Genomic DNA, 19986 nt, shown 5'->3' with positions numbered 1-19986 from the left:
GCCTTCATGGTCAAATTGCTGCAAAGAAACCACTACTAAAAAGACACCAATAAGAAGACTTGCTTGGGCCAAGAAACACGATGGACAATAGAGCAGAGGAAATCTGTCCTTCGGTCTGATGAGTCTAAATTTGACATTTGTGGTTCCAATATCTGTCTTTGAGAGACACAGAGTAGGTGAACGGATGATCTCCGCATGTGTGGTTCCCACTGTGAAGCATGGAGGTGGTGGTGTGAAGGTGGTGGTGTGATGGTGCTTTGCTGGTGACACCGACTTATTTAGATTTTTTTTTTAAAGGCACACTTAACCAGCATGGCTACCACAGCATTCTGCAGCAATAACGCCATCACATCTGGTTTGCGCTTAGTGGGACTATCATTTGTTTTTCAACAGGACAATGACCCAACACACCTCCAGACTGAGTAAGGGCTATTTGAGAGTGATGTAGTGTTGCATAAGATGACTTGGCTTCCACAATCACCTGACCTCAACCCAATTGAGATGATTTGGGATGAGTTGGACCGCAGAGTGAAGGAAAAGCAGCCAACAAGTGCTCAGCATATGTGGGAACTCCTTCAAGACTGTTGGAAAAGCTGTCATCAAGGGAAAGGGTGGCTACGTTGAATCTAAAATCTGTTTAACACTTTTTTGGTTACTACATGATTCCATGTGTGTTATTTCATAGTTGATGTCTTCTCTATTTTTTACATTGTAGAATAGTGAAAAACCCTTGAATGAGTAGGTGTCTAGACTTTTTTTTAAATGGTACTGTATATGGCTACTGACCTCCATTTAATTTAAAAATCAAAACGTGCGCACACACTACTCATTGAAGATTTGTTTTATTTCTTTTTTTCTTGTAAAAACCACAAATGAACAACAAACAAAAAAGTATTTCTGCAAAACATTTCAGAAAATATTTATATCATTGATTGCAATGCTACAGGCATGTTCCAGGCCCATTGAGCAACTGCAGTAGGGCAACCGACACAATTCACCAAGATCGCGTCCCAAATGGTATCCTATTCTCTATATAGTGCACTACTTTTTCAAAAGTAGTGCACTATACTGGGACTAGGGTGACATTTGGGACGCATCCCATGAGCCCTCTGGTTCAACAATAACATTATGGGTGATAGAGCGAAGGGATGAACAAAACGTTACACCTCTGAAAAGGACTGACAGAAAGGAAAGAGATGAATACGACAGGAGGAAAATATTCTGTCAACTGAGGGAATTCGAAGACTATAACGTTAAGACCTGTAGTGGCTGGTAGCGAGAAAAGGGAGTCAAGTAAAACTGAAGAGAGACTATGTATTCGTCCCAAATAGCACCCTGTTCCCTATATAGTGTACTACTTTTGAACTAGGGCTCCATTTGGGACACACCCTAATGAGCGATACAGTACGGTTTTCATCCAACGGAGAGGGGTGAGGATGGTGCGAAAAGAAGGAGGGACAGCAGGGCGGGGGTTTCTAGGACAGGTTTGGCACCCGTTCGACGGCTCGGTTTCCCAAGGAGTCCATGGAAAGTTCAGCATAGTGTCTAGACCTAGTGGGACACCAGTCATGTCCGGAATCTTCTCCAGCCCCCTTCCCTCTCAACCCCCTCCGAAATCTATACCGATTCACTCTACCGCTTTGTGGGACCACGTCGTACAAACACGCACATTCAATCCATCGGGTTCCCATTTTCAGCCATCTAGCGTGAACAACACTAACAAGTGTCTGTGCTATTCATAACTCCTAACCCGCCTAATAAACACATGATGCTGCAACAGCACAGTCTACCCTCTCCCTCCACCAAACCCCCATGTCTTCCTTCTATCACCCTAAGTGAGGAGTGTGAACGTCTTTTCACCCCTTTCCTGGAGCGCTTGTTCTCCGTATCGGGGAGGGGTGTTTGCTGCTCCCCCTCTCTCCCCCCTGCCTGGCTGGTGTGGGTTCTCTGTGCACCTTGCGCAGGGGTACGAACGAGAGAGGGGGGGGGGGGGGTCAGTTATGATATCCTCTGGATGAGTTTCTCCTCCGTCATACAGAACAGGACGCAGTGAGAGAGGTCCGAGATGAAGCCCTCACAGCCCCGCCGCGTCACACCTTTGCAGCCCCGCAGGTCCAGCAGCACCAGGCCAGACACCCTCTTCAGGTACGCCAGACAGCCGTCCGTCAGCTTGTTACAGCCTGGGGGAGGAGGAGGGCTGTGACACAGGTAGAGGCATACAACCTGTACGAGGGAATTGAGTGTGTGTACTTGCGAGGTTGATCTCAGGGATTGCAATGTGTGTGTGTACCTCCAAGGTTAATCTCTATGTTTTTCATGGATGCGTGTGTGTGTGCATGCGCCTACCTGAGAGGTTGATCTCCGTGAGTGTGTTACGCGTGTGTGTGCCGGCGGCGGTGAGCAGGCAGACGGACTGGTCCGTGAGGTCTCCGCAGTGAGCCAGGTCCAGCCGCTCTAGCAGGGGCATGTGACGGAGAATCAGCCTCAGGGTGGAGTCACTGATGTCCAGGCCGGCTAGACGCAGCACCACACAGCCACGCAGCCGAGACCGACTGTCACAGCCTGCAGGGAGAGAGGGGTTAGATACAGTACACCCTTCAATACAAATACTTACTTGCCAACCCAACCGCCTAAAACACTAGATTAATTTATCATAGGGGAGGTGAGGCAGCTAGATAATTCTCCAAAAGAAACCACTACAGTCAAAAACACACGCGCGCCCACAAACCGGTGGCCTGCTGCAGATATAACAGCCTGTCGGAAAAGAAGAGAGAGATGTAACTCCTAACACCTCAGTCAGTTAGTATTGACTAGTGACCTGGTGGTGTGACCAGGTCTCTGATCTGGGTGTCTTTGACCCCCTCTGCCCAGCGCAGGTCCAGAGTACGGAGGCACGGCAGGCTGGGGGTGGACAGGGCTGACATGGACGACCAGGAGCAACCTGCTATCATCAACTCCTTCAGACCTGAGAGAGGAGAGGAGGTGGGGAAGGTTAATTCATCTTGCATTGTTCAGGTGTGTGTGTGTGTGTGTGTGTGTACCGGACAGGCAGCAGGGTTGAGGTGTGTGTGTCCTACCTGGCAGGCGGTGTATGAGCAGGGTGATCTGTTTCTTGGAAACGGGGGTCCAGGAGAGGTCCAGGGAGGTGGGCTGGCGTTTGATGATGCCCTGCAGGGCCTGGGAGGAGAGCGAGGGACAACGCGATACATCCACACCACTCCAGAGACGCTTGTCACAACTCCTACAGAGAGGAGAGAGGAGGAGGGCAGGAAAGGGGGAATCCAGCAGGGTGGGGTGGGGGGGGTAAAGATATGAGGATCTGGACAGTCTTGTTGGATGTCTCCCGTTTCTGGTTCAACAAAGCTCAAGTATTTTCCCAGCCATAAAAATGACATCACCGTCTCATCCTCGGGTGTAAAAAAAACCTGCTTTATGGAGAAGCCCCATAGAAAGTGTCCTTTAGTCCACAGATTACGGAGACAGTCATGCAACTTTATCAGATGAAAAATCCTAAAACTGCATTGAAGCAGAAACAGGAAATAAACTCCTTTATCTGTAGAAACAATAAGTAGGGCTGGTAATTGCCAGGGAGCTCACCATGTGATATTATCGCGACACTTCGGTGCCGATGAGATTCTATCTGTAACGCGATTCGATACTGCGATTTTAATGCGATTCGATGTTACAAACGTTTTGCTCAGAGAGCCACGAGAAAACAAGTTTTAAATCAGTCATGGAAATAAGTGCTGAAAACAAAATTAGCAGAGAACAAGCTATGAAGGAAAAAGCACAAAAATAATATTGCGATATTGTTAAAACGATATATCGGCAAAAAATAATATCCCAATATGCAACTGTATAGCACCCCCCCCCCCACCCTCCCAATCACTAAAACAAGCCATGCGAATGGCTGTGAATGTTACTCTAATAACACAGGGACGGGTGTGACTCACCATTTGTACCAGGCCTTACAGACAGTCATACAGCTAGCCAGCTCGGCTCTGCTCAGGTAAAGGAACACCGCCACCCACACCTCCTTCTCCCCTCCTTTCTCATTTCCTACATCCTTGAAGGAGGGCAGCGACAAGAGCGAGGAAGGAGAGTGGGAGGAGTGGGGAGGAGGGGTGGGGGAGGCCGAGGAGTCTGAGGAGGAAGGAGAGGCAGTGTCCCTCTCCCCGTCTGCTGTGTCGCCGTGGGGATTGTTGATACGGTGACGAGGCGGCCGGCCGACTGGATTCTTGGCGGGCTGGGCCAGGCCATTGCCGGCGGCGACCGTGCCGTTTTTGTGCCGCGTCTTCCCGAGGGTTTTATGCTGGACGTAACCTGGACCGCCGCCGTGGGTTCTGGGAGACATGGCGGCCTCAAGCTTGGGTACAATGGAGCCGGGGTGGCGTTTAGCCCTTGGGGGGCGCTGTAGGGTCACGGTCAGGTACGAGCCATTTAGGAAGTCGTCGTTAAGGTCAGACACCAGGAGAACAGGAGGCTCTGGTTCGGAGTCTGACTGGTTCTCGTCGTCTTCCTCATCCTCATCTTCATCGTCCACGTCCTCATCCTCCCCCTCCAGGTCCCGGGCCGAGCTGTCTTCCTCATCGTCTTCATCGTCGTCTTCCTCGTCGTCCGTTCTCCTCCGCCTGCGGCGTGGCCGGTGGTCTTTATGCCGGTGGTGATGCTGCGGATCTTCCTCGCTGTCGTCATCTTCATCGTCGTCATCATCATCATCGTTGTCGTCCTCCTCTGACTCGTCCCTGCGTCTCTGCATCCTGGTGCCTCCCCGGAGGCGCACTCTCCCGCCTCTCTCCCTGTCCCCTCGCCCCACCCCCAGCCCCCCTCTGCCACGCCTCATCTTCAGGGAGGAGTGAGGGGCCAGCCCGCTCCCACGGCCTGCCCCTCTGTGGGAGGAGCCTCTCCAAATGCCTCGCCTCCCAGTCCCGTACCCTCTTCGAGAGGCGGAACCACTGCCGCGAGGGCGTGGTCCGGACATCTTCCTTCTCGCGCCGCCGCCTCCTCCGCCCCTGGATCCTTCATCATCATCATCATCCTCATCATCGTCGTCATCATCATCATCGCTGCCCGAGTCATCGCTGTGACCACCGCGACGGTAGATCTTAGCTATGCGGCCGTCAAGATACGAAGAAGACTTGCGTTTCTGGAAGGAGAGAGGGAGGAAAGGAGAGGGAGAATGAAGTATCCGTTAGGGTAAGGATGAAAAACGGTCTTCGGTTTAATTTAATACATTTTTATTGGCTGGCATGCTTACCGCGTGTAACATTTTATTCTTGTCCCCTTTCACCTGAAATCAAAAAACAAATAAAAAACATCAATGCAACAGAAACTCACTGATCATTGAATACTGTAACATCTCTGTTGACATAATGCCTGCTGCACTGTGAAGACAGACAAGAACATTCACATCACAAGCCGCCGTTTCTCTCACTCAACCTCCGCATGCTTTGGGCTTTCGTTCAGGCTACAAACACTTTCTGCTCCACAAATACTGTCTCATATGGACTAGACCTGGGTTCAAAGGGTTGAAAACCTCAAAATACTTTTGAGTTTGCCTGGAGTGCAAGATGTGCAGATTTGGGACTATTCTATTGGAACATTAAGCTAGGGAAGCTCAAAACAAGAACAGATAAAGTATTTGAAATGACTTAAAACTCAGGTCTGATATCAACCCTAAAGCAAAGGGTTCTGCATTAGCCCAGTATTTGTGGAGCCCAAAGCACCACGTCTCCCCCAGCCCCTCCCCTCGTCAGTCAGAGCAGCGATAGGCGCGTGATGATGATGTAACAGGCGGGGGGAAGGACGGTGGCGGCGGTAGGCCTCTCACCCTCTTCCTGCGCCCGCTTGCCCATCTCCCCGCCCGCTTGAGGCCGCGCTGCTGTGGTAGTAGCTGACCAGGGGAGGGAAGGGGCGCCTCTGAGGACCAGGAGGAGGAGGAGGGGGTGGTTGGGAACCAGCCCTGGGTGTAGCAGTAACGCCCTGCCCCAGCCCTCGTCCCCCAACCCAGGAGCGGAGCCTGGCTCCATGGAGACCCCTAGAGGCCCCTGGGAGGAGAGGGCGGCGGGGGAGAGGGTGCTTGCGCCAGCGCAGAGGCCAACGGACGCCCCGCTGTCGTCATCATCGGTACCCGAAGACTGACACACAGCACAGGGAGAGAGTCACGGCCGTTAGCTCGCCGGGACACAGTGGTGTGTGTGTGTGAGAGAGAGCGTGTAGATAAAGGAGGAGGGTCTACCTCAGTATCGGTGATTCCCAGAACACATTTGGGACACTCCCAGCAGCTGGGCAGATCGGTGTTCACCACACCCTCCCCTGTTACCTAGAGAGACAGAGAGAGAGCGAGAGGTGGAGGGAGAGAGAAAAGGGTGGTTAGAGGTATAGAGCATTTTGTTTGAGAACAAAAAGAAAGAGGTAAGAGGGAGAGTTTAACCTCCATCTGTACTGACACAAGACAACAACAAAAAAGTGATTGTGTGTGTGTGGTCATGCGTGTTTGCGGATTAGATTGAGAGAGCTCTGGTGAGTAAGATGAAGCTGAAACTTGGAAGGTAAAGTATAGTTTGAGGAATGTGTCGGGGGTTACCTTGAGGCAGGCGGGGTGGGCTATCTGGGCACAGTTGGAACACTCCATGAGGGTGAGGGCGAAGACTGGCCCCTCTCCTCCCTCCTGGTTCCCCTCTCCACAGAGCTCACACACCACTGACAGGGGCAGACCCGGCTGGGGGAGAGAGAGAGAGGAGTTAATACACAGAGACTAGTATATTCTGTCAGAATGGATCAAACACACACACACACACACACACACACACACACACAGTATACTAGCTGGGAAACAGATAAAGAGTAAGGACACAGGCATCAAATCCAAGCAGTAAGTGACACACACAGCTAGCAGAAGGAGAGTGACAATGCTTCGACTGTACAAATCTGACAGCTCACACAGATCAAACACACCCCCCTCTTTCTCTCACCGCCAGACACTGTCGGAGCACGCAGGTCTGTTTGAGTTTCCCCGGCCCGCCGAACTTCTTCATGTCCCTGCAGAAGTTACAGTCCCCGCACTCCGTCCTGACGCACGCCTCGCAGCGCTTACACCGCACGCGCCGCCGCCGCAGCACGGACATGGAGGAGGCGGGCTTCTGGGGTCGCGGGGTCACCACCGTGGCAGACAGCTTGGGACGAGCCACCGGGGGAGGAGGGGGAGGAGGCTGGTACCACGACGGCTGGAAGGGTGGGGGTGAGAATGAATGGGATGAAGATACATTCAAAGTTTTGGGAGGCGAAGGAAGGCAACAGTCCAGCACAAGGCTTAATCTCTGTCTGGAAAAGCATCCCTTTGTGGATTAAATGACCCTTCGAATTTGAGAGTCAGATAAGTAACATGGATTTTAAGCGTTTGAGGTGTGGAGGAGTCTAAGAACGTGGCAGGATTCGCACTCGTCTTATGACAATGTACAGTACACGCGTGTTAACCCTTCAGACTTGTGGCTAGAGGCCTATATGGACAGGGCTACATTGAGATGGTTCTCACAGAACAAAATGCATAAGAATGGTAGAAACAGTTATGGGTTATGATGGGAAAATGATTCAACCAAAGTTGAGGACAACAGTTTACCTGACAAGATTGAATCCAAACATTAAACTTGATTTTATGTGCATTTTACATTTACTGTAATCTGGATACTTCAGTAACATTATTTAAATATATTTTGCAATAATTATTATTCAATTCAATGCACTTTTATGTGAAGAGTCTTCAACTATATAAAGGTCCTTTTTGAGCTCTCCTAGTTGTGCCGCTGAGGAACTAGAGCAAGTACCGGTACACTTGTAGATGATTTGTTTGGAACACAGCCGTGTCCCCGCCATCACACAATTACTGCTGTCCAAAAACATCTCATTATAAACTGCAGTCTGGGTCAAGTGGGCATCACTTGAAAACTTGTTTCTACTGCCAACATGACTGCCTAAGTTGTCAAATACGATCTTACGGTGTCAGGCTTTCACACGGCAATTCAGAGAAACAGATCGGAATTCCGGTGTGTGTAGAACGGAGTCGGGAGTGCATTCGTGTGCCTAGAAATTCTCTTCACGATAGACAAACATACCGTTCTGAACAGAATGAGCCTATGACACCATGCCATCTTATACATCAAACAGTGATCATTCACGCTGTATATGACATGAGTTTTATATGGAAATGTGCAGTTCACATTTGTACCCAGGTGTTTGGCTTGTATGATGTCAAGGCTGTATTTATTATCAACCTCAACACTTCATCTTTCAAAATACATGGAGTCCTCATATTTTAAAATGCATTTCCGTCACTCAGACGACCCCCCCCCCCCTTAAAAAAGGAGGGGCGGGAGGTCAACTTCTTGTCGTGCGGTGCTCAAGTTTATAATGGCTGTCAGGAGCCGTGAAGTGGATGTTACCGTACATCAGCATGTTACCGTACAGCCGCTGGCGTCCCAATTAAGGCGCTTATCAGTGGCCAAACCTGCCAATCTGAACCCGTTTATGGCGACGAGTGTAAACGGTTACTATGAGCATGTGACTGAATGAGGCATGTCCTTCTCACCCTAGTGGGCCACTTGACGATGGGCTTCCCAGTGTAGGACAGTTTGGGGATGTCATTAGCATGCTCCTTCAGCAGGGCCTTAAGAGAGGACAGGAAGGTTAATACGTGAACAAAAAAGACACACACACACACTTTATAATACATGCCAATCAGACGCTTTTATCTAAAGTGACTTACAGTCAGCCCTGCATGCATCCATTTTGATATTAGGATATTTAACTCGTCAGACACACCCCGTACCCACCCTGATGTCGTGCAGCAGCGCGGGAGCATTGTGTATGCCCGCTGGGACACAGTTCTTCTGTGAGGGCAGCGACTCCAGCTTCCCCAGCAGGTTCCACAGACCCTCCAGCTCAAAGGGCGTCAGGTGAACCTTCACCCCGGGCTTAGAGCCCCGCGTCGGGGGAGCCTCCTCTTCATCCTCCCTCTGGGTGTGGCCGTTGACGGACTCACAGGTGGAGGGGTCTCTCGTAAGACCTGGGGGGGGGGCAGACGGAGAGATTAAGAGGTGGAGCTGGAAAGAGAAGGCACTTCACGGAGCAATTCAAGGTTTGTAGTCTAACACGTAATACGGAGAACGCACACCTCAAGCTATAGATCTCTAGATTTTTATTTTTTTTATTTTATCTCGTGTTGTCATTCACACGTAATCACCTAATATAGAGTAATGATGGTTAGAGAAGTGTTGGGAGGGGGAGGTGAGAGCGAGAACAGAGAAACAAAGGGACAAAAACAGAGAGAGGGTAGTGTTGGCACTGACCGATGCCCAGGGAATGTTTCTGGAAGTCAGGCGTGAGGTAGGAAGTGTTGGTCAGACTGAAGAGGTATCTCTCCAACACGTACCAACACATCTCATAGTAGAACGGGTAACGGAACTTAGCTGGTACCTGCACAGACACCAAGTTCAACTTATTAGTAACCTCCACTACATACATAGGAACTTCTCTTCTACGAGTGCTCAGGAATAAAAACATTCAGTACATTGAGGAGAGAGAGAGATTAAATGGGAGAATGTGTATGTGTGTGACCCACCCGTGTCCTGTCCTCAATGCTGTAGATGTTGAGTTGCATGGGGATGTTGAAGCTGTGGAGAAAGTTCCCTCCAAACACCAGGGTGTCCACTGGAGTGTAGACAGCGTGGATCCAACCTGACAGGACACAAACAAAGATCAACATCAGAAACAGGAACAGGCAAGACTAGGTTGAAGTTCAAACGGCTAAATATCTGTATGTGCCAAAGCACAAGTACAATTCAAAGTGTATTTATTATGGATCCCCATTAGCTGCTGCCAAGGCATTACAATACATGTACACCAGATTTCACTACTGGGTACCTGAAGGGATCATGAAGGTATAGCCCTGCTTCAGCTCTATCCTCTGACAGTCCTGGGCCTTGTCTCCCAGGAAGATGTCTCCCTGTTTCCCTGACAACACCCAGTCCTCATACAGCTCCAGGTTCTGAGGCGTGGGAGGGATCAGCCAGAACACCTGACAGGAAGCAAGGGGTCAGAGGTAAGAAGTGAGGGGAAACAAGAGTCGCTCTTACTCGAATCCCAAGTCGTAGGGGTCCGAGTCTTAAGTCGAGACTCGAGTCAAGTCTTGCAGTGTGAGATTAAGTCGTCCGCTCTTACCTTGCCTCCCCGCAGTATGTGGTACCAGACCGAGGAACCTCCGAAGTCAATGTGGAAGTCCGTGTAGCAGCCCTGCACACTCATTAGACAGTACCTGGAACAGAGGTTGGAGGAGGGAAAAGGGGGAAGGAGAATGCAGTTGATGAGGGAGAGAGTCTCACTGCACTTTGGGGTACTGCATGTCTGTGATGGGAGTTGGCAGAGCCTGAAGACCCTGGTCAATAGTTGTGCACTACATAGGGAATAGGGTGCCATTTGGGGACACATTTGAGCCTTACTTCTGCACTTTGGGGTACTGCATGTCTGTGATGGAGTTGGTGGAGTCTCTCTGTCTCTCCTTCAGGTGCCGAGGCCACATGTTGTCCACCCAGTCTATGATGTCCACCTGATAAGATACACAGGAGGAGGTAAGAACAGACAGGAGGGTGTGTGTGCGCCGATATGCGTGTCTGCGTGCTAATATGCCTGTGTGTGCGTCTCAGACTGGCAAACGCGGGCCTCCGGATCAGGATCGTCAGCTCGGTGTGTGTGTGAGTGTCCGTGCGTTCCTATGTGTATATATATATCAGACTGACCGATGTAGGCCTCTGGACCAGGTTCTCCAGTTTGGTGTGGCTAAACTCCAGGCTGATGACGTTGTAGAGTTTGTCCCTCTGGGAGGGGGGCGTCTCGTAGTAACGTCGCCACTGGGCCATAGACATCTCTATACCCTTCTGAGTGCTCACATCCATCACATCGATCATACGCCTGCTACCTGGGAGAGCCAAGGGGGGGGGGGACAGATAGATGGGTGACACGGTGAGGGGAGGAACAAAGGAGACAAAAAGGTGAGAGGAAAAAGGTTAGAGTGTATTTAGTGTTTTATTGGGATCCCCATTAACTGTTGCTGAAGCAGCAACTCGTCCTGAACGTGAAATAATACAGAACATCAACAAACAAGAACAGCTCAAGGACTGAACGACACCAATTAAAAATGAGAACAGGACAACAAAAAGGTCCTGCTGACAGGTACCCACACACCAGTACATGTACAGGACATTCTAAAAGTATTCAGACACGTAGCCCGTTTTCCACTTTTTGTAACGTTACAGCCTTATTCACAAATGGATCAAATCTACACACAATACCCCATAATGGCAAAGCAAAACAGGTATAGATTTTTTGGGGGGTAATTTATTAAAATTTTAAAAAAGAAATACCTTATTTACATAAGAATTCAGACCCTTTGCTAAGAGATTTGAAATTGAGCTCAGTTGCATCCTGTTTCCATTGATCATCTTTGTGATGTATCTATAACTTGGAGTCCACCTGTGGTAAATTCAATTGAATGTACATGATTCGGAAAGACACCCACCTGTCTATATAAAGGTGGACAGTCATGTCAGAGCAAAAATCAAGCCATGAGGTCGAAGGTATTGTCTGTAGAGCTCCGAGACAGGATTGTGTCGAGGCACAGATCTGGAGAAGGGTACCAAAACATTCCTGCAGCATTGAAGATCCTCAATAACAGTGGCCTCCATCATCCTTAAATGGAAGAATTAAGGAACCACCAAGACTCTCCCTAGAGCTGGCCACCCGGCCAAAACTGAGTAATCAGGGGAAAAGGGCATTGGTCAGGGAGGTGACCAAGAACCAAATGGTCACCAACAGAGCTTGAATTCCTCTGTGGAGATGGGAAAATCTTCCAGAAGGACAATCATCTCTGCAGCACTCCACCAATCATACATTTATGGTAGAGTGGCCAGACAGAAGCCACTCATCAGTAAAAGGCACATGACAGCCCTCTTGGAGTTTTCCAAAAAGCACCTAAAAGACTCTCAGACCATGAAAAACAAGATTCTCTGGTCTGATGAAACCAAGATTGAACTCTTTGGCCTGAATGCCAAGCGTCATGTCTGGAAGAAACCCGGGACACCATCCCTATGGTGAAAAATGGTGGTGGCATCATGCTGTGGGGATGTTTTTCAACGGCACGGACTAGGAGACTAGTCAGGATCGAGGGAAAGATGAGAAAAGTACAGAGAACCTTGATGAAAACCTGCTCCAGAGCGCTCAGACTGTTCACCTTCCAACAGGACATCGACCCTAAGCACACAGCCAAGACAACGCAGGAGTGGCTTTGGGACAAGTCTCTGAATATCCTTGAGTGGCCCAGCCAGAGCCCTGGTTGGAACCAGATCAAACATCTCTGGAGACATGAAAACAGCTGTGCAGCGATGTTCCCCATCTAACCTGACAATGCATAAAAACCTGTTTTTGCCTTTTCATTATGGGGTACTTCAATTTTAGAATACGACTAACGTGATAAAATGTGGGGAAAGTGAAGGGGTCTGAATACTGGCTATCAGTTAATTAGGTCAGATCGGGAGAGGCCTTGTTCTGTGAGGTCTTGTTTTGAAGCAACATTTTTTGCAGTTTGCTCGAGTCATTTGAGATGGGTGTTCCATGAAATAATGGCTCTATAGAATACTGTGCGTAGCCTTGAATTTGTTCTCGATTTGGGGACTGAAGAGACCCCTGGTGGCATGTCTGGTGGGTAAGTACACCTGTCAGAGCTATATGTAAAATGATTATACAACCAATTTGGAAATTAACACTTTCTCACAAGAATTGATGCATTCAATCTCTCCTGTACTTTGAGCAGAGAGAGACTGACATGCAGACAGTTGACATTAGCCCTCTGTGCACATTGAAGGGAAAGACATGCTGCTCTGCTCTGGGCCAGCTGCAGATTTTCTAGGGCCAGCTGCAGATTTTCTAAGTCCTTCTTTGCAGCACTTGACCATATCACTATTAGATCAAACTAGAGCCTGCAGGCTTGTTTGGTCGACTGTGTTGTTAAAAATGGGAGGGAAATAAAGGAGATGAGTAAATGAGGGAGTGTTAAAAAGCCAAAAGAAATGGAGGAAGAGTTAGCGTAGAGATAGAGTGTGGGTGAAGGAGAGAAGTTGGAAAAAAGAGTGTGGGTGAAGGAGAGAAGTTGGAAAAAAGGGGAAGAGGCGTGTTTGGATAGAAACACTGGAGGAGGGTGGAATCTTACCAACAAATATCTTGACGTCGTTCACACTGAAGTCTGGATCTGGCATCCTTTAGAGAACACAACAAACCGGGGTTACATACTACTCAAGGAGACTTACAGACTAACACAATTTCAGTCATTCTAATTGCACCAGAGAGAATAAAGCGAGTGCGTTTCCAACAGAGTTTGGAGGGGGGGGTAAAGGACGACTTACTTGATACCCAGTCCGTCTGGCTTCTCAAAGATGATCGGGTCCCTCAACCCACCTCTTTGGATGTACTCAAACGTGAGGTCTGGAAAAAACCACACACACACACAAGATAATCCATAAACTAAACAGGAATCCTCAAAGCTACTCAAGTTTGTAACCCGATAGCATACTACTACTGTCAAAAGACTTGCATTATATTGGGAATAGGGTGCAATTTCAGACGCAGCCAATGTCTCCAATATTTAGCCACAGCCAAACCCTCCACTGTAGAAGGACACAGATGTAGGATTACGATGACCCCCAACACTGACCTTTCCCCTCCATGCGTTTCACCCTGTCTGAGGTGAACCTTTCGCTCCTCAACTTCTCCTCCAGGTCAAAGGTCCTCTTCCCCTCGATCTCGTCATCCGAGATACCATCGTCATGGTAGCGCCGCCTCGTACCCGACCGCTGGAGTGAGGAGGGGGAAGAGGAAAGAGATGAGGGGGGAGCAAAATAGAATAGGAAAGAGGAATGTGAGGAAGAGGGAATAAAGAGCAGAGATTTACCTCAATGTGTTCAGCAGCTGTAAACCCTTTAAATCCCATTGAGCACTATTTTAGGGTATTTACGGTACTTTGTAATAGTTAGGCTTAATACTTCTAGGTTCTTTAAGGTCTTTCTGTCAAATGTAACGCTACTTAAAGACAGCAGTGTTAGGCTGTGTTAACAATGCTCCCACACAGTTGCCTGCTGCTCCCTCCTACAAAATGAAACCTGCTCTCGTGCCAAGAGATTGAAGTTGCAATACAGCAACACACACTGGGGCAAGGAAGAATGAACATACCCACACAAACCCATATCAACACAGACAACACACAGTACATTGATGTTCAGACTAGGGTATCAATTCTCTAATGTAGCCTATATTAATTTCCCCTCACACTGACTCTCCCTTCTCTCGGGGATGGGGGGGATAAAGCGAGAGGGAGAGAAAGAACAGGGGGGGGGGGTACTTGCAACCTTTCTTTACCCAGTGCTTCAAGGGCACAACAGATGATGGAAGGATAATATCCCACCCTCCCCTAAACCTGACTTAAGGACCATGCCCCTTTCCCCTGCTCAATATTGTCAACCTAGGTTAATAAGATATTAGGTAGAAGTCCATAGATTTTAAGTTTGTAACACAGCTGGCAACGCAAGTTCACGAGGAAACATAACATTTGGATATGAGGGAAAAAATGATCTAGTTATCCAATGTCCACCCCGACTCATCCTCAAGAACACATGCTAGGTTATAGTAAACCCCCCTTTTAGTGTCCATCCATTCTCACCGCCTTGCATTGGGTTGACAGCTTCAATGATTAAAAGAGCATGGTGAGTTCAAAGGGGACTTTTCAAAAACCCTAGGTAGGTAATAAAATGAAAGCTGACATGTAGGCCCCCATAAAATTGTTAATTTTTGGCCTGAATCCACAATTTCCCCCCCAAATTCCATTTTCTCCGTTTTGTTTGTTTTTCCATGTTTCTGTTAAAATGTTTACATTAAAAAATTTAAAAAGTTTAAGAAATACAACAACATTTAATGTTCTAAGTGCACAACAATGGATACACCACATCAGGAGACTACGTTTGAGGTCTTGGAAAAATCAAAGACATTTTTAATTATGGGTGTAGTTACCCTTTAAAGCAAGTGTGCATGTCCTTTGGTTAGCAGTGTTTCTATAGCGCTCATGTGATTGCAGTCTGCAAAAACAAATGGCCATTGGATTGACGCAAATAATCATGATATAATTCTGACAGAAAGGCAGAGGCTACTTTTTAATTAACATTTAACTGAGAGGGTTTTACAGAAAGCCTTTCCATCTACCAGCAGATGGTTATCATTAGCAGTATCGCTAACAGCTACACAAAGTGGACCAGGGAGTGGGCCAGGGTTGCCATAGCAATGCACCAGCTGACCCTGTGAGGGAGGGAGGGGGGGGGGGGTCCAGCAGCCCAGGGCTCAGTGACAACAATAAGAGATGTCGGAGAATGCAATCTCTCCGCCCGTCTTACACATACAAACATCCTCAGCTGGCCCTGAACACACATACCTCTAAACAGCTTCAGCCTGAACATGACACACAACTCCTTGCAAACACCGCACAATGTGAAACGACCTCACTGTATTGTCCACCAGTCAGCCACAAGCCAATGCCACTCCACAGCAGGACATTAAACAGCACGAGTATCCACTGCTGTAGCAGCCAAATCAGTGACACCAGATGCAGCACGAGGCACCTGCCCTACCTCCAATATCTCACTGCCCATCTGCCAGCCGCCGCAATCCTCCTTGGCTCCGGGCAGCCCAGCCCTTCAAAAAGACAACCCTGGCCCAGTAAATTCAAAATCCGTTATCCATCTTTTAAGCCTGGTTTGACGAGAGAGCTTTGTTCCATTCAGGAGGTTTGGTAGAGGAGACGGACACAACGGCATTGCAGTGAATTGCAGTGAGCGGCGTAATGCAGTGCGCCTGTCCGTCTGTACTTCCCCTGGGCCAGTGCCCAGTACAGTGGACAGTGGCTGCGTGTAACCAAATGGCTCCCTAGATAGTACACGACGTAGGGAATAGGGTGCCATTGGAGACACAGACAATGACACAGCATACCGTCTCTCAGCGACGCACTACGCTGCCACAGCACCCGGCGAAACCAACGACCTTTAACGAAGACATCACACAGACCAGCTGCTGGTCACACACACACCGCAGTGTCCAGCTCCAACTAGTATTCCCAAGGCGGGAACTCAGCTTGCATGACGACAAACTCTAGAGAAAGAAACAGTCTGGAGGGGTGCGGGGGTCCGTCTGGGAGATGCCTTGGCTGCGGAATGACGGACAGCCATAGCCCGTCTAGATCCTGGGTCTCCAGGCCACCCACTCACTCAGCTACTGAAGAAACAATGGACGACCCTGAGCTACACAATCCCACCACGACGCCTGAGCAACCAGAGTGGGTAAGGGCCGACGCAGTATCTAACCGCATTGTCCATCTTTATTATCAAAGATCATCGCCAAGAGACTGTGGGTCTCGGAACCAGTACAAGCAGGGCTACAGATGCTCTCTCTCCCCCTCACTGCAGCAATCCAGTATCCTCTCAATTTTATTCTATTTCTCTCCTTTTCTCTTGCCCTTTCCCTCTCTTGCAGTGCACCTTGGGGAATCCTGTGGGATGGAGAGAGACTCGACACACCTCGCACCTTCAGTGTCACCATTACATCCCTCTTCCTCTCTTTATCTTTCTTCCTCTTTTCCCACATCCCTTCGTAGTGCAGCAGCATCTCTGTTCGCCATCCTCCGCTCCCCCTCGTCTCTCTTTTTAGAGTGGAAAAAAGGCCTGCGGTCTATCCAGCTCTGTCATCCTTTCGCCTCTGCAGTACCCCCCCATCATCATCATCATCATCATCTCCTTCATCCGCATTTCTGCTCACATGGCCAGTCAGGCAGCCAGCCTCTCCAGTAACAACTTCTCTCGCTTCACACAGAGCAGACAGCGTGCTCTCACCAGTATCCTCTCCACTCACACACACACACACACCCCCCCTCCAATCCACTTACACCGTTGTACTGCATGCAATACGCCTTCTGGAGATGCATGGCTCAAAGTACAGGCAAAGAAAAAGAGCCCCCCCCTCCCTCCCTAACAGAACAGAGACTAAGAGATATAGACCTGACCACTACTGCCTAAATCTCATCCTATTCATAATTTTAAAAACTTTGTCTCTGCATCAGAGGAGTTATGTTGCCTGGCTACTGCTCTGAGCGATACATGTTCTGCTTCTGCTCTGACAAACGTGACTATCGTCTGAAACGCAACTTTAACAATCACAACACTGTACATTACAAACATAATGTCCACGGTCCACTGTCTAGTAAAAGCCTTTGTGTGTCACCTCACCTGTAACTATCCAGATTCTACACAGTCAGGTAGGCTGAGATCCTAGTCACCTTACTAAACCCTGCAGTACACATTCAAATTCACTCAACAGGCGTGAAGCCAAGGATACTCCTGTCTGATACCCATAACAAACCAGAAATGCAATTACAATCGAATGCAAAAAAAAGGAATAAGATCACTCACCTCAAACACAATCAATAACCTTATCTGACATGTTGGACCCTCAATCAAAAACGCACACTGTAACAAAAATGCGCAATATTCCTTTTCAAGGCTTTAGCTAGATCTGACACTAATCCCAGCCATTGCCCAACCCAACCCTGTGATCACTGCTCCAGACATAGTTGATCTGGTCCTCTTTAACCAAATGTCTTCTGTTCGGTTTGCTTTTACAATGTTTTGGCACGACTGACATGATGCACACTCCTGTCAGGGTTTAACCTCCCAAACAATGAACACATGAACCTGGCTCGTCTTAAAATGACACCCGCTTCCCTTTATAATGCACTACTTTTGACCAAAGAGCCTGTTTTCCGTGCTCTCTCAAATTGCAGTCAAGAGTGCCAATATGGACTACATGACACCATCAAGCAAGACAAGTCAGAGACAAACTTCTCAGCTTTTTGGTATTGGAAACAAATTAAATGGTTACTTAGGGGGAAAAAAACACTACAGTTATTCCCATAACCTAAATTATGAGGTATTGGAATTTAAACGTAGACTAGTAACGTTAACTCACTTCCTCTCTGACTGTCTTTAAAATACCAACATCTCAATCCATATGCATAGTTTAAAAACACACAACAAACAATTAAATATCCATACCACGCACTTTTCAACATAGTTAGTGACTACGGGCAGTCCATGCCATTTCAGATCGTTCATCACCAACGTCTAAAGTAACGTTAGCTAAGAACTCTTACTACAGACAAAACAAGGAGACATTGAAATAACGCTGGGCCAACTAGTTACTTACCAGTCGCTTGCTGAACCGTGGTCGACGCTTATCTTCCATATTTTATGGACAGTCACTTGAGACAGTGGACTGCTTTGGTAGGCGATTCGCCGATACACGTGGGTCCCTGACTGCACTGTCAAGCTGCTGAACACTACAACTAACTCGTGATTGGAAATATAGTTTGACTTTATTTGACAGAGCTAAGCTAACTTAAACATTGCACTACTCGAAATCAGATGTGTCTACTGTCACTTGCGGGTTAAAAACAGCCTTTCAAATCGGACAAACTAAATCTAAAATAAAGTCAATGTAGCCAAGTTAAAAGACATTTTGATTTGATTCAACAACACCGTACGAATAAAGAGCTACCGATAGATAATTACTACTAGGACAAGGCTAGTGAAATAGTAGAGGCTAGCTATCCCCCACTAAAGGGAAGCATTGTTGTCGATCACCAAAACAAAACCCTACCGAGAGAATGGGATTAACCAACAAGTTTTAGTTTGTGTTTATAGCGCCAATATTGCATTTGGGATTATAGTGTGGTTCATTATCTAGCGTTTAGCGTTGTTATAGCTAAAGTTAGCTATAGAGTGTAGCTTACTATTGATACAATTTAGACACTTGTCTGGCTAGTTTTAGGGTGGTGAGGGGGGGGTGAGGGGGTTACCAGTCCTGGGTTATTTGCGGCAAGTAACGTTAGTTCACACACATTTTCTTATGCTGAACAACAAACTGTTAGCTAAACTAAAACGAACGTCCGAGTTTAAAATGCAACCGCAGACAGCGAGTAACCTATTATTTCCAAGGGAACTTTCCGTTTTGTCTTTTGGAAAACTCCAGCCAAAGAGTTTAGGAAATCGTTAAAAATCGGGTAATATTAAATGACAATTAAGTTCTGTTAAAATCGACAGAGAACGCCGGTTTAAATCGCAGTTATATATGTATAATATCCGATAGTCGGCGGTCAGCCATCCGCCGCCATTTTCATCTCGTCACAAAACGCCACTAGTTTCTCAAGACCCGCCTACAACAATAAAATTGTCCAAAGGCAGCAAAGCCGGCGAGGCGCTAAATGGTCGGTAAGTATGTCACTCAGAAATACATTGTCGATAGGGATTGGACAAACATACAACAAAAAGTGAAAACGACACGTGAATGACCAATTACATTGCAAGTTATTGGACGCCTCGAACTCCAATTGGCGACCATTTTGCTACAGTCTTCAGAGGAGAATAATAATTGGTCAACATACAAAAGGGGTCAATATGGCAGCCAATGAACTATCACGCAATTCAGACATCGTGTTACCCAACTCAACCTTACAAAAATTGCCAGACCAGCCATACAACTTATGAACCCATAAAAATAAAATGTATTTCTGTTACACACCACCATGATTGAGTAGAACTGTTCAAGGACGGTCGACCGGGCCAGTCTGCGTAGTCTGCTTCCTGGCTTCTGCTGTGTCTTGACTCCCGGAGCTTTGCATTGCTGAGACACGTTTTCTGGGTAGCTACTTCTGTCTTGGGTTGCTACAGCAAAGCCGCCCATTCATGGCAGTTGTAATCCGGAAGCGGCTGTCTATTGGTTCCACAGTTGGGTGGATGGCAGCAATTGGAGGCTTTGGCCTGCCAATTAAACAATATACAGACGGCGAGAAAT

General features: G+C 47.9%; 1 protein-coding gene across 2 annotated transcripts; it reads right to left on the bottom strand.

Annotated features, from left to right (window-relative positions):
* Window positions 1-826: 826 nt before the first annotated feature.
* LOC124001532 (lysine-specific demethylase 2A-like) lies at window positions 827-19890 on the bottom strand. 2 transcript variants are annotated; one of them, XM_046308381.1, is made up of 21 exons: window positions 19714-19890; window positions 13757-13895; window positions 13449-13527; window positions 13256-13302; window positions 10791-10969; window positions 10494-10600; window positions 10216-10309; window positions 9919-10072; window positions 9617-9732; window positions 9345-9471; window positions 8829-9061; window positions 8585-8662; window positions 6975-7226; window positions 6587-6721; window positions 6239-6322; window positions 5258-5290; window positions 3954-5146; window positions 3078-3241; window positions 2819-2965; window positions 2347-2562; window positions 827-2180 (listed from the first exon to the last, which is right to left on the bottom strand). In XM_046308381.1, the coding sequence occupies exons 1-21, from the start codon at window positions 19873-19875 to the stop codon at window positions 1999-2001; spliced, it is 3921 nt and encodes a 1306-aa protein (XP_046164337.1). In that variant the 5' UTR covers window positions 19876-19890; the 3' UTR covers window positions 827-1998. The 2 variants fall into 2 exon arrangements, with proteins under 2 accessions (XP_046164337.1, XP_046164339.1); XM_046308383.1 differs by lacking the exon at window positions 19714-19890 and adding an exon at window positions 18340-19332.
* Window positions 19891-19986: the final 96 nt, after the last annotated feature.

Source organism: Oncorhynchus gorbuscha, linkage group LG17 (assembly GCF_021184085.1).
Source record: "Oncorhynchus gorbuscha isolate QuinsamMale2020 ecotype Even-year linkage group LG17, OgorEven_v1.0, whole genome shotgun sequence".
Classification (NCBI taxonomy): Eukaryota; Metazoa; Chordata; class Actinopteri; order Salmoniformes; family Salmonidae; genus Oncorhynchus; species Oncorhynchus gorbuscha.
This window is presented reverse-complemented; position numbering and strand designations above follow the sequence as displayed.